Source organism: Eptatretus burgeri, chromosome 9 (assembly GCF_056783735.1).
Source record: "Eptatretus burgeri isolate ZD-2024b chromosome 9, Ebu_testis_v1, whole genome shotgun sequence".
In the NCBI taxonomy this organism is placed as follows: domain Eukaryota; kingdom Metazoa; phylum Chordata; class Myxini; order Myxiniformes; family Myxinidae; genus Eptatretus; species Eptatretus burgeri.
In genome coordinates this window covers 87,590,209-87,604,276 of record NC_140969.1, presented here as the reverse complement: position 1 = coordinate 87,604,276, position 14,068 = coordinate 87,590,209, and the positions used below count along the sequence as shown (strand labels likewise).

At 42.8% G+C, this 14,068-nt stretch overlaps 1 protein-coding gene across 3 annotated transcripts in view; it reads right to left on the bottom strand.

The window, feature by feature from the left end:
• Positions 1-14,068, bottom strand: part of MTHFD1 (methylenetetrahydrofolate dehydrogenase, cyclohydrolase and formyltetrahydrofolate synthetase 1) — a 91,366-nt gene that overhangs the window by 29,667 nt on the left and 47,631 nt on the right. For all 3 annotated transcript variants that reach the window (XM_085895992.1, XM_085895991.1, XM_085895990.1), the window contains exons 3-8: positions 7,224-7,283; positions 6,000-6,053; positions 2,245-2,381; positions 1,683-1,783; positions 777-913; positions 581-692 (exon numbers count right to left, since the gene is read on the bottom strand). In XM_085895992.1, the coding sequence (XP_085752118.1) occupies positions 581-692; positions 777-913; positions 1,683-1,783; positions 2,245-2,381; positions 6,000-6,053; positions 7,224-7,283 (601 nt within the window). The remainder of the gene's footprint in view (positions 1-580; positions 693-776; positions 914-1,682; positions 1,784-2,244; positions 2,382-5,999; positions 6,054-7,223; positions 7,284-14,068) is intronic.

The window sequence follows — 14,068 nt, the reverse complement described above, 5'->3', positions numbered from 1 at the left end:
GAGAGTGAGAGGGAGAGTGAGAGGGAGAGTGAGAGGGAGAGGGAGAGTGAGAGGGAGAGTGAGAGGGAGAGTGAGAGGGAGAGTGAGAGGGAGAGTGAGAGTTGAGTGAGAGGGAGAGTGAGAGGGAGAGGGAGGGGGAGCGGGAGAGAGGCCGGGAGAGTGAGAGTGAGCGTGAGAGTGAGAGGGAGAGTGAGAGTGAGAGGCAGAGTGAGAGGGAGAGTGAGAGGGAGAGTGAGTGGGAGCGTGAGAGGGACAGTGAGAGCGAGAGTGAGAGGGAGAGTGAGAGTGAGAGTGAGAGTGAGAGGGAGAGTGAGAGGGAGAGTGAGAGGGAGAGTGAGAGGGAGAGTGAGAGGGAGAGTGAGAGGGAGAGTGAGAGGGAGAGTGAGAGGGAGAGTGAGAGTGAGAGTGAGAGTGAGAGGGAGAGTGGGAGTGAGAGTGAGAGGGAGAGTGAGAGGGAGAGGGAGAGTGAGAGGGAGAGTGAGAGGGGGAGTGAGAGGGGGAGGGAGAGAGAGAGAGAAGAGAGCGAGAGAGAGGAGAAAGAGGGTTCTGTGGCAATCCCATAAAGAGTAGTTGTAGGCACCAGGTATATGGTTAATTCCACAGTCGATAACCACAGCCCCTTCTTTTATCCAGTCCCCACGTACAAATTCAGCTTTCCCAATTCCCACGACCAAGACGTCAGCTTCTTTTACCTGCAGCACATGGATAGATAACCTGTGATATATTAACAAATCTCATAAAATTTGATAACATCAAAATGTTAAACTGAGCCCCACCACAGACGGCAGGTCTCTCGTCTTTGAATGGCACGTAGTGACGGTAGCATGGTTCCATAGGAGGAGATCATGCATGGGAGCGCCAACTATCTTGCTACGACCCAGGACAACTGCTCGTGCACCTGCCACCGTGACACCTGTGAACAATGGAAAGCTCAGGCAGAGATTATGCAGAAACTTTAAGTGCACCTTCAAAAATGCAGACACCCAAACTCATCACCTCACTTGCTATATCAACTCCTGAGGTCATCTTCCAAAACAAAAAAGGTCAAACTATTGAATGAAAACTTCAGCAGATATCAAAGCCCAAAGGTGTAACCTTTCTATACTTGCTCAATGGTGGATAATGTACGTGATCAACACTCACTTCACCTTGGGATCACAACATGGCAGATCTCACAATCTACATGGTATTTATTAAGCAAAGAGAAAACTTGCTCTGAAAATGTCTGTGTTGGAATTATCATGAACGAACTTTTTATTTATTGGTATTGCTAATCACTATCTAATAAACGCTAGCACTCACAAGTCACCTTGACGGCATCAAGTCAACCACCATATATGGACTGGCATGATGAGTTGACGAGACCATGAGAGGCAGGCAGATTGAACCCCTTCCCAAAAGGTCATTTGTGAGCCGGCTGGATTTTAACCAAGAATCCCCTTGTTACAGGGGAACTCTTCTGAGATGAGCTGAAAATCTGAACACTTTAATGCTGGTGTCTCCAGTTGGATTGGGAACTCACAGCATTTGGGATGTAAATCCAGCAATGTTTTCACCACTAGACCACCACCATTTTTGTTTACTCGACTGTGAGACAATATTAAACATGAGTACAAATAGTATGTGGAGGTGAGAGGAAGCCAATACAAACAACAGTTAAGAAACGTGCAAACAGTGCATACCTGTCCTGTGTATGAGCTCCATGCAACCTTTGGGTGTACACGGCACGAGGCAACGCGACAAGTCTCCTCGTGCCAAGCGGCCTGCGTTCCCACTCGTAAGTCTGCACAAGTATCAGATCGGATAGATGGCCCCAAGGAAGTTAAAGACCTTGTAATATATGCAGCATAAGCTTTCGCTGTGCGAGAGTGTGTCATGTTAACGTACTTAGCATCTCCCATAACCGAAGGGACGCGAGAGGGTATCACGATCAATCTGGGTGTCGGCACGTGTGGGCGACCGCACATGCACAGATTGACCAACTTTAATACGGTGGATGAAATCAGTAGAATGCTGATTGAAGTATGCCAACCGCCAAGGGAAGCTGATGTTTCAGTCAGTGAGTACACACTGGTTCTCAGATCCACCAAAATCGATATATCTCCCAATGAGCCTCTCCAATGTTAAAGGTTCCGTCTTGTTGCTTCACAAAATTGGTAAGCAACCACCATTGTATCATTTGCTCTTTACCTTTATCATACATCTTTATGAGGAAGTTCCATTATCTGCCGCTTTATTACCCACCCGTCAACATCCTTTTCTGCAGCGATGGCATCTGTGACACGGACGGCATCAATCGGCTGCTCGGAGTCCAAAGGAAGCTGAACTATTATCCCATGAATGTTAGGGTCTCCATTCAGCCTCGCAACCTCCTGCAGCAGCTGTTGGTGGTGAAGGAATCGAGCCTTTGTTCAGCAATGGGGTTTGGTGTGTTGTGGTTTTGTTTAAAAAACAAAAAACAATGTTGTGATGATTTTATTGTTCGTCCTGTATTAATTGATCATAGAGTCATCTTTGCTATCGATAGAATATTTATCCAGTCATCAGAATTGTATCCAGTCATGTGACGCCTATCAGCACAACACTGGGCTGCTTTGGACCTTCCAATGTGCACGGTAATGTGGTGCTCAGACGCAGGAAGTTCTCAAAGTGGTCGACTGTTGCAGTCACTGGCACGACCTGCCCGCTGTAAATGTGTGTATATGTATGTATGTATGCATGCATGTATGTATGTATGTATGTATGTATGTATATGTATATATATATATATATATATATATATATATATATATATATATATATATATATATATATATATATATATATATATATATATATATATATATATATATATATATATATGTGAAAAGACTTGCGGTGGAGAGAAAAATCAAATGAAATCATCTTGGGTTTTCCAACCTTTAATGAGCAAATAATTACTTGACGTTTCAATTAGCAACATGAAAGCTGTACATCCACTGACCTTTCTCAAGAGTAAAGAAACAACTTGAAATCCACGTGACATCAATGCGAAAAAGGGGGGTGGGCACTGGGCACACAGCCAGACCCACCAATCAAAGCTGTTCTGGAAGTACACTGGTGGGTAGTATCCATTGGTATCCAGTTGGAGTACTCTGTTACATCATATTCATTTTCAACATACTCCTCTCCCCCCCCCCTGCACTTTTCTAACACTCGCTCACAATATTTCCAGTGGCTCAGTCGATTACATTAATGTTTGTTTGTAATTTATCAGTTTAGCTAAATTGTTTTACATGACAACCATCACATGAATCAAGGGTTACTTTCATGTATGTGTGTGTTACATCAATTTAGTTGAATTGTTGTGTGGTGAGATTTATTTAACGTACCAAAATTTGGTTTGACGGTATGGTTTGTTTGATTTAACGTACCAAAATTTGAAGGTCAAGGGTCTAGTTGCAGAATTGGTGGATCGCCTGTGATTGGTGGGTTTGGGTGTGCCCACACCCCCCCCTTTTCGCATTGACATAAGGGGGATTTCAAGTTGTTTCTTTACTCTTGAGAAAGGTCAGTGGATGCACACTTTTTGCGTTGCCGATTGAAACGTCAAGAAATTATGTGCTCATTAAAACTTGGAAAACTCAGAGGAGTTCATAAACACACATAAACACAAACACTACAATCAACGACTCGGGTGCACCCGACGTGCATACATAATAAATACAAGCTTCATATATTTGATGAAGTGAATTGTAGTTGCCTTCTACAAGCAGCTAAATAACGAGTAAATCAAGAATTAGTAATTAGAATGAGCTCTTTATTTAAAAGTTTACAGCGACAGTATTTTTTTTAATGTAAATACGGAATGGAAAAGGTTATAAAAGAAGAGGCGGAAGAGGAGTCTAATAGCGTTGCCTAGTAACCAATTCTATTGTAAGCTCCATTGTCTTGGGTCATGTGACCTGCATTGAGCAGACAGAGGCTGCACCAGCCAACTTTTATTCGTGGATATTTTAGGTTATGGACAATTTCCGTTGGTTTTGTGATGTTTCCTGGGATATTAGCTTAAAGTTGTACTAGTACGTGCCCGTACGTGTGTGCCTGTACGTGCAAAAAAAAAAAAAACTTTCAAACCGCGAACCAGAAACAACCACACAGGCCGTTCCTTCGCTCTCGCGTGCCCGTACGTGTGTGCCCATACGTTCGTGGCCGTACGTGCAAACCAAAAAAAAAACAAAAAAAAAACTTTCAAACCTCGAGCCAGGAACAACAACCACACAGGCCGTTCCTTCGCTCTTGCGTGCCCGTACGTGCGTGGCCCGGAAGTTCGCATATCGCAGTTACAATTATTCGCAATTTAGTTTTAATGGCCAATTATTCAATTAGCGGCAACGTAATGTGCCTTTTCGCAATGTTGTCAAAAGGAAAAACACAAAGAGAAGAGAAGAGAAAAAACAAACAAACAAAAAAAACAAAAACAAAAACCAAAAAAAAAATTCAAACAAATACACAGGCCGTTCCTTCGCTCTCGTAAATGAAGACTGGATTGGGGCATTGTGTTTATCTATAAATGCGCATAAGAAAGAGAAATTATTAGAATACTTATTATTAGATAGTGTCATCATATTAGACATGTCATCATGTCATATTAGAAATTATTAGATCGTGTCATCACTATCCGGAAGGCCGTACGTTGTAACCCGTAATGGGGAATGCGGCTGAGGATCTCTTCCCCATCGGCCACGCCTACGCAGCAACGTGTCCTGTCATTGGTTGGTAAATAAATGGCCATAACTTGGGAAGCACTTGTCTGATTAATATCAAACCTTGAAAAGGCACATACTCAGATCCCCAGCAATATACCTGGCAAGTTTCAATGAGATCGGACCGGTGGTTGTCGAGAAACAGCGGTCACACACACACACACACACACACACACACACACACACACACACACACACACACACACACACACACACACACACACACACACACACACAAACAAACACACACACACACATTGCTGGAATTATAAATAGACTAGTACGTGCCCATAAAAAATAAAAGTAAAAAATAATCATAAATAAATATTCAAACTGCGAGCAACAAGCAACAACCACACAGGCCGTTTCTTCACTCTCGCATGCCCGTACGTGCGTGGCCCGGAAGTTCGCATATCGCAGTTACAATTATTCGCAATTTAGTTTTAATGCCCAAATATTCAATTAGCGCCAACGTATTTTGCCTTTTCGCAATGTCATCGCAAGGAAAAACAAAAAGAGAAGAGAAGAGAGAAAAAAAAATACTTCCTGGTTCGGAGCACACCAGCTCACTCTGATGTTACCGAAATTTATGCACCGTCTCATATGAAAACGATCATAACTTGGGGCATTGTGTTTGTCTATAAATGCGCATAAGGAATCGAGAAATTATTAGAATACACGAAGTCATCACTCTCCGGAATCCGTACGTTGTAACCCGTAATGGGGAACGTGGCTGTGCTTCCCTTCCCCATCGGCCACGCCCACGCAACAACGTGTCTTGTCATTGCTTTGGTAAATAAATGGCCATAACTTGGGAACCACTTGTCCGATTAATATCAAACCTTGAAAAGGCACATCCTCAGGTCCCCAGCAATATACCTGGCAAGTTTCAATTAGATCGGACCAGTGGTTGTCGAGAAACAGCGGTCATACATACACACACACACACACACACACACACACACACACACACACACACACACACACACACACACACACACACACACACACACACACACACTGCTGGAATTATAGATAGATTACTATGCCAAATTTAGGCTTTCTACCCCACCTCGAAGGTACTAAACATTTATATCAGTCAGTGCGTGGTTAGAAAGAGCTTTATATCTATTAGATAAATAAAAGAGCAAGGAGGAAAAAGAAGCTGTGGGGAGGTGGGGCAGGCATATGTGGAGGGGGGGGGGGTGGTCAGAGATGTTGGTGAGGACAGGAAGGAAAACAACAAAGCATTACCTCGCTCTCCGTGACACTCTTGGGCAAACAAACGTGATTGGCATTCATTCCGATCTACAGGGCACACAGAGGTCACACATAAATTACAGTAAGATACATTGCTTAGACCATCCATTAGTGAACCAAATGAAAGGTTATTCATCGATTCATGAGCAAGGCTTCTTGACTTTTCACAATGAAGTCCAAATTGTTTAAATGGTCAGACAAGTGAAACAGAAATGCTCGAGAAACTGACCTTTACCCAAGCAAATGTTCTCAGGGATATTAACAAAATAGCAACTTGGGACATTTCACTTCATGATGCTAAAATCGTTTCAATGAAACTTCTGGGTTTGTTGAATACAGTGAAGTGCAATGAAGGTGAAGGCCATTTGGCTCATCCGACCTGTGCCACACCTCATCTCGGCACTCCCCACTTTTGACACAATTCAAGTACATTTGGCAAGTGTACAACCACACAATGGCCATTTCTGAAAGGTACCATGAATCATTAATGTCCACAATTAAAATACAGGTGGTACACATGGTTTGAAGCTAGCACTGCATGGAAAGGACAGATTTTAGTTGTTCAACCATGTTAATTGGAGTTGGGAACCAAACCAGACAGCTCGAAACGAGAGATCACAATGGTCTTCAATTGTACGAATTTCAAACTTCCCACGAGTAAGCATTCGTGAAATGTCCACAAAAGGGCAACTTGCCGCCAGTTTCAAATAGCCCAAAATGAGTGCAAGTGTGTGAACTGCACCAAAACGAATCGGTTTACTTCGTGAGCATTACAAGTGACATTTCAATTTGTGACGGACGCCTCATGGGTATAATCTTTACTGCACATTTTGAATGTGACCACGGGACGATATTCCGTACACAAGCCTCCTCATAATCCGCAAGCGCACCTGTTAAAATCTTTCATCGTTAATGGCATTACATAGTTGATGAAAAGCAAATAAATAATTCAATAACAAGCAAAGCGTTTAAGGATTTGTGACCTACAAGACATTTACAAACTGTATGGATAATCCCAAGAGATCCGTGCTGCTGCATGATGAACCTTTGTGCAGAATTCCTGATTCTCATGATGAAGAGACTTCGATACTGTGTACCACAGTCAGTCATGTGACCAAGATAACAAGACTTCATCATAGAGGAACCTCTCTGATAACGCAAACTCGCGATCTCTTTTGCATGTGCTCGTCTCTCCATCCACACAACGGGCATGCTTACATTAGCAGCAGCTTTCATCTTCATCTTGATGTAAAGGTTCGAATCTTCTCTCTCTCCAACCTGTTTGCAATGCACAGCATTTGCAATGGGAACGGGAGAAACGATGACAGAGCAATGCAGTCAAAGGCTTGCAACTCGAAGATGAACTCTTAACGCCATTATCATACACCGTTCAAGAGATGACAAGCACCCTTAAGGCCAGGTTGTACCTGCACACTTTTACCATTTAAATAATGAGGTCCTCAAATATTTAAGTGTGACATTAATTTTTTTTTTTTCACTGGTTCCTCAGGTGTATATGGAAGACCCATTAGACACACAAATCGCACACTCACAAGCGGAGATTGTGGACGAACACGACCACTGACCTTGGGGAAGTAACTTCCTGGAACACACTGAGTGCAGAGCGGTGCTATCTCGTGGTGGTGCTTTTCTCTCCTCCATCAGTGGGGCATTTTCTCCAAATTTAACGGATGCGGTTTGTTCAAACAAACATTTGGAGAGACCTCCAAATGGTGAGCGTCAAGTGAGGAAGTAGCAAATACCATTTTTAAAGCTTTCAGTATCACTCGGCCGGGATGGGATTCAAAATGCCGACGTCCCAGACTAAGTGCAAACACGAACCTTAATACCACTCATTTAATTTACACGTAACGAGTGACCATCAGGTGTGTTCCTCAATAATTTATCGATTTATTTTTACATAAATCTCAGGCACATGGTGGAGCTTGTGTGTATATATATATATATATATATATATATATATATATATATATATATATATATATATATATATATATATATATATATATATATATATATATATCACATGCAGGGCAGATATTAGTAGACGAGTGTTCTTTTACATTATCAATTATTACAAGGATATTAGTAGACAATGTGCAAACACATCCATGTATGGCACATGGGATTAGAACTTCGGTTCCCATGCACCACAAGCGAGGGCTTCAAATGGAAATGCGAAACAGGCCAAATATGTCAGCCGATTCTTTTTCGGCTTCTTTAACAAAGTGTCCATGGAGCTTTTCTCCAGGTGTCAAGTGCAACTGTTTCATTCTTCATCACCAAATGTGACACATACTTCACTCGTACGTACTTGCCGAATTAGGACAACTTTCCAATTTGATGGCCATTGCATCCATTGCGCCAAAAATGGTTTATTTTTTATTTTTATAAACAATCTTGAGGAGGATGTGGGTTTTTATTAATGCCAATGATAAACGCTTGCATACCACAAAATTTTGGTATCAAGAGCTCCAACCCTAACCAACCCTCCAACTTGCAAGTTATTACGTTTCCTCTCCCTCTTTTCTTACGGTTCATTTATTTCCCTGCTTGTGTCCCACTGTTGCTCCCAAGCCCCATTGCCAGTACATTGCGCTTTTACCGTTTGTCACTCTTCCAGGAACCGAGATTTTGGATGATTTTTTTTTTTTTTGAGACAATCAACCTCCACTTTTACACTATATCCCATGGATATCATTGTTATCTGTGAAACGATGAGCAGCAACGGCTCAACCACCTTGTGCGATGTTGCTCAATCTGTTGTTACAGTTGATGACCATCAGTACCATTCATCAATACACATATGCAGTGAAGTGTTAGCCGTGCTATTTGGAAGTATTTATTTTTAAAAATAATATATATATATATATACATATATATAAATATATATATATATATATAAAAATACATTTTCCTGTTTAATTGGTCACACTGTTTGGAAAATAACAACACGGACAACTGGTCACCCCGCCATGATAAATTATTAAAATGACATTTAGTTACACATCACCAACTTCGATAACCAAAGATCACTTTCAAAACAGCTGTTCACCACCACCTCTTATCTTCCCCCATCCAAATCCTCGATCTTTTCTACCCCCGATAATCCACCCAAGCCCACTTCCTTCATTTCTCCTGCTTTCCTTCCTGAAAGTCCCTGAAATGTCCATCTTCTCTTCGCCATGTTCCCCGTCCCATCCCCGTCCCTCTCCCTTCCACAGTTCACCTAATGTGTCTGTTCCCCTGTTTTGTCCCTTCCACTCCCGCCCCTCTTGTCTCATGCCTCCTTGCTGTGAGTTGTGTGTTAGCTCTCATACGAGCCTCGACCAAGGTATACAAAAAAAAACAAAAAAATGGAAAAATGAAAAGAAGAAGAAGAAACCCTGCACATTTGGGTTTATAAAACGTCATTCAACAAGAAAATATAGTCCGGGAGCCAACCGATCAAAATTAAAAAAAAATTGCCCGGTCTGCTATAAAATTTTTGTGTTGATTTTCATAAAGAGACACCCTTTGAGTATATGAAAACCAATGTTGGCAATGGTGAAACTCTTGCGCAACAACACAGTCAACACTTTTGCGAGCCCCCTCTGATAACAAAATGTTGGCAAAAGCAAAGATGTAGGATGGGGGTAGGGGTAATTCATATTGTCCTAAAATCATAACCACTAAACCTATATACACAAATGACCCCTCATATTAAAGAGGAGTTCATTTCCTATATCACAATTGGTGTAGATTTAACCTACCTTCAATTGACAAGGTTATATGTCAAACAACAAAAGATTTATGTAACTCAGAAATGCTTGACTATCAATGGGGTCAGGAACAAGAACATACTTTTACATGCCATGGTTTTAAGGAAGATAAAATTAGAAATGGATTAACACAATATTGTGACATGAAACATCCTCTTCAGAGGAAGAGTCACTCTCTGAAACAACTCCACCACATGAACCTCTCTGACCAAGGCATATGCATGTCACTCAGCAAGGCACAGCAGCCTTTTGCATGAACATCGTTTCAGACATTTGGATAATTTGCACATGCAAGACACCGTTTTGTCTATGTTTGGCTTGGCTGGCTTAGACATGAGAATTGGGACCAGTTTTCCATTGATAAGGGTTCTGCCAAATGTTGTGGCTGGGGGAAGTGCTCGGTCACTGAGATGTGCACGTCTATACAGAAGCAATTGATACAATGCTCTTAAAACAAGGAAGTAAAACGCATCTTCTGTTGCTGGCAGTGACCTAAGGTCTAATTTTGAAGAGACAAACATATGCTGCCTGAGGGTATCCAAACAGCTGAACCCTTTTTGGCCATGCAGAGCAGTCCAGTATACTCTGGCCTCATCAATGACACATTCTGTTGCTGCCATTTCACTATCTCTTCCAAAATCAACAAGGTGGGGAAGGTTTCCTATCAGTCCCAGAGAAACCTGTGCCGCTCTTCTTTTCACAGGAACACAGGCATCATCCCAACTGACTGGAAGAGGGGCCTTGTTGTCCCTCTCTGGAAAGGGAAGGGTGATCGCCAAGACTGCAAAAACTACCGAGGGGTGACGCTGCTCTCAGTGCCGGGCAAGGTCTTTGCTCGGATAATTCTTGATAGGGTTTGCCACCATCTGCTTGAGCACCAGCGTCCAGAGCAGTCAGGCTTTACACCAAAGAGGTCAACGATTGACCGTATCCTTGCACTTCGTGTCCTCACCGAACACAGACGAGAGTTTCGGCAGGGGCTGCTTGCAGCCTATGTTGATCTCTGTAAAGCGTTCGATTCAGTGAATCGGGATGTCCTCTGGAGGATTCTTGGTCTTCGTGGGGTGCCACCGAAACTGATCGATCTGATGTCTGAACTCTACTCTGGTACTGAGAGTGCTGTGAAGTGTGGTGGTACCATCTCTGACTTATTTCCAGTTGTTACTGGAGTTCGTCAGGGATGTGTACTTGCCCCCACACTTTTCAGCACTTGTATGGACTGGATTCTAGGGAGGATGTCGGAGAGATCAAGTTGCGGTGCATCGTTTGGCAATGTCAAGATCTCAGACCTTGATTTTGCAGATGATGCAGTCATCTTTGCGGAGACTTTAGACATCCTCTTGGGGGCCCTCGAGGTGCTGAATGAGGAGTCGGAGCCGTTGGGATTACGGATTTCTTGGGTCAAAACTAAGATCCAGGCTTTCGGTGACATCTTGGATGCTGCTGTCCTGTCTGTGTCTGTTTGTGGTGAGGATGTTGAGGTCGTGGAGAGATTCACTTACCTTGGCAGTGATATTCATGTCTCCGCAGGTTGTGAGCCGGAGGTCAATAGACATCTGGGTTGGGCCTGGGGAGTCATGGATTCACTGGATCATGGGGTGTGGCGCTGCCGGTACCTGTGCGGGAGGACGAAAGTCTGAGTCTTCAGGTCCTTGGTACTTCCAGTCTTGCTCTATGGGTGCGAGACTTGGACTTTGACCAAGGATCTGAGACGGAGACTTAATTCCTTTGGTACCAGGTCTCTTCGGAGAATCCTTGGCTATCGCTGGTCGGATTTTGTGTCCAACGAGCGGTTGCTGAGAGAGACTCGGATGAGATTTGTTACCTGCATAGTCCGTGAGCGTCAGCTGCGGCTGTATGGACATGTGGCTCGTTTTCCTGACGCTGATCCTGCTCACCAGATTCTCTCAGCGAGGGAGTCTCATGAGTGGGAGGCCAGTGGGCCGACCACGTGCCTCATGGTTGCAGCAGGTTGACCATCATCTCAAGGAGATGGGGATGGGCCTGGCATCTGCCTGGGGGATGGCCAGACGGAGGCCCCTGGAGTACCGGCGGAAAGTGGACGCAGCGACGCGCTGTTCTGGCACATGCTCCCATACCTGACCTGACCTCTTCTTTTCCCCTTCTGAATGGGTAGCTCACTGTGTCACATCCACACAACACATATGTGCACAGAAGTGTAGCTGCGACATCAAGAGGATTTTCTGGTACTTCTTGCTCAACACTTCTACCAGCTCATGAATAGGTAGGTATTGATTCTGCCGTTGTATCCAGAGTTCTTGCAATGTGTTCAAGCAGCAGAAGTGATATATACACAGCATAATTATGTCTGTATCTGTTGCATGCACAACAGCTCGATGGTGATCAAGATATTCCACACAATACGCAAGATGAGCAATAATCCTTGTGTCTGCCTCTTCATGTTCTTCACAAGGTAAGTCCAGAACTGAACTTGATGCTGATGTGATGGAAAGAGTGTGACCTTTGTTTTCCATCATACTACCAAGAATGATGGTCACTCCATCCGGAATAGCTTCAGGACTCTCACAAAGGGAAGTGCCAATGAAGTTCTGAAGATTTCCTTTATTTCTTGGATTCTTCATGAATAAATTCCAGTCCGGAATTTCTAGACTCTTGGATGGTGAGAATTGTCTTGCCTGGTCTGTCTGGTTTCTCCTCTGCTGCTCATCACCCTTCAAAGTATGGCTATCATCAAAATCATACTGATCACCAATGATGTTGACACAGTTGCACATTTCAGGTTTCAACTGCAGGATACACCTGCTTGCGAAGATACAGCTGGGGAAGTTCACCAAATGTTTTCGCACCCATTTTTTGGTATTTATTTACAAATGCCATTGTGTCTACCAGATAAACTGTGTATAGGTCACTCTGTGGTAATGATGGCATCTGTAAAACAACATCCTGCTCAGCTTCAGCAATTAGCACTGCCACGAAATCAGACTCGTTGCCTTTGCGCATTACAACCCCCTGTGCTAAGCGTGGATCAACCTCAAACAGGGATGATGGATAGTCTGTCCACTCATGGGAAAATGCAATCTGTCTTGTGACTGGGTCGGCATCTCGATAGAAACACAGCACACGTGTAGTTGCAGTCTCATCTTGATAGATCCTGATTAAACTCTGTTTCCTTGATGGTTTTGATTTCTTCTGTGAGGAGAAAGTTACCAGCTTCAGTGGTTCAATCTTAATAGAGACCACCTCTTCTGCTTTCATAATGGCTTCCATGCCCTTAGCTTGAGCATGGACCAAGTCTTTTGAAGCAGCCTTCTCACTAGTTGCTCTATTGAGCAGAACCACTTGGTTGTTACACTGGAATGGGTTTATCATCTGCTGGCATATCACTTTCTTGATCTCCTCAACATGCATATGTTCTTCTGTTGCCTGCTTCTGTGTTTCTCCATGATGAGTAGATTCCTGTTGGCCGAGATTAGCCATAGACTTTATGTTCTCTGATACAGCTGTGAGAAATGGTGCTGTTTTCACATATTTATCTCGAGCAGCTGGTGCCTGAGATATGCGTTTGAACAGAGATGTCTTCCCTTCATTGTTGTATGTCTGCTCCAGGGCCATGTCACTCCAAACACCATTGAATTTTCCTTTGGAAGAGTGAACTGTGAAGTACCCAACCTGGATCCAGCAAACCTTAACCGAACTGTGTTCAATAGAGTAAGAGGATTTTGGGGGTAGGGGTAACTTTGGTTGACAAAAATGTTAATTTTCTCTTTAAAAATTGATAGAACTCAATCAAATTTGCTGTTTTAATTAGCCATGGATACCATGTTCATATCACATTAAGAGAAATTAGTATTCTAATGCAGCATCTGCCTATGATAAGAAAAGTTCTAAAGGCCATCTTCAAAAAACGTTATTTTTAAGGCATTTTTCACAAAATTATGTACTTTTACGAGGTTTACTTTCACAAAGGCAATTTTTTTTTTGTCATTTTACAATGCACTGATTGAATTCTTACATTTAGTTCACATTTATTTTTCATGAATGTGATTTTTTAATTTTTTTAGAAATTTTATTGACAATTGCTGTTTTATCAAATTTTTCAAATCTTCCTCAAACAAAAACGGCCGCCAAAATTTTTCGCAAGAGCTTATGAATTGCCAACATTGGTTTTCATGAACTGCAAACATATATCTAAACATCCTGGGGGTGTAAAATTTTATAGCAGAGGCTGTAAGGTCCAACCCTAAAACAGCCTCGTACACAGGTTGGTTCCCGGACTAATAGAAACCGACGTGAATGTGT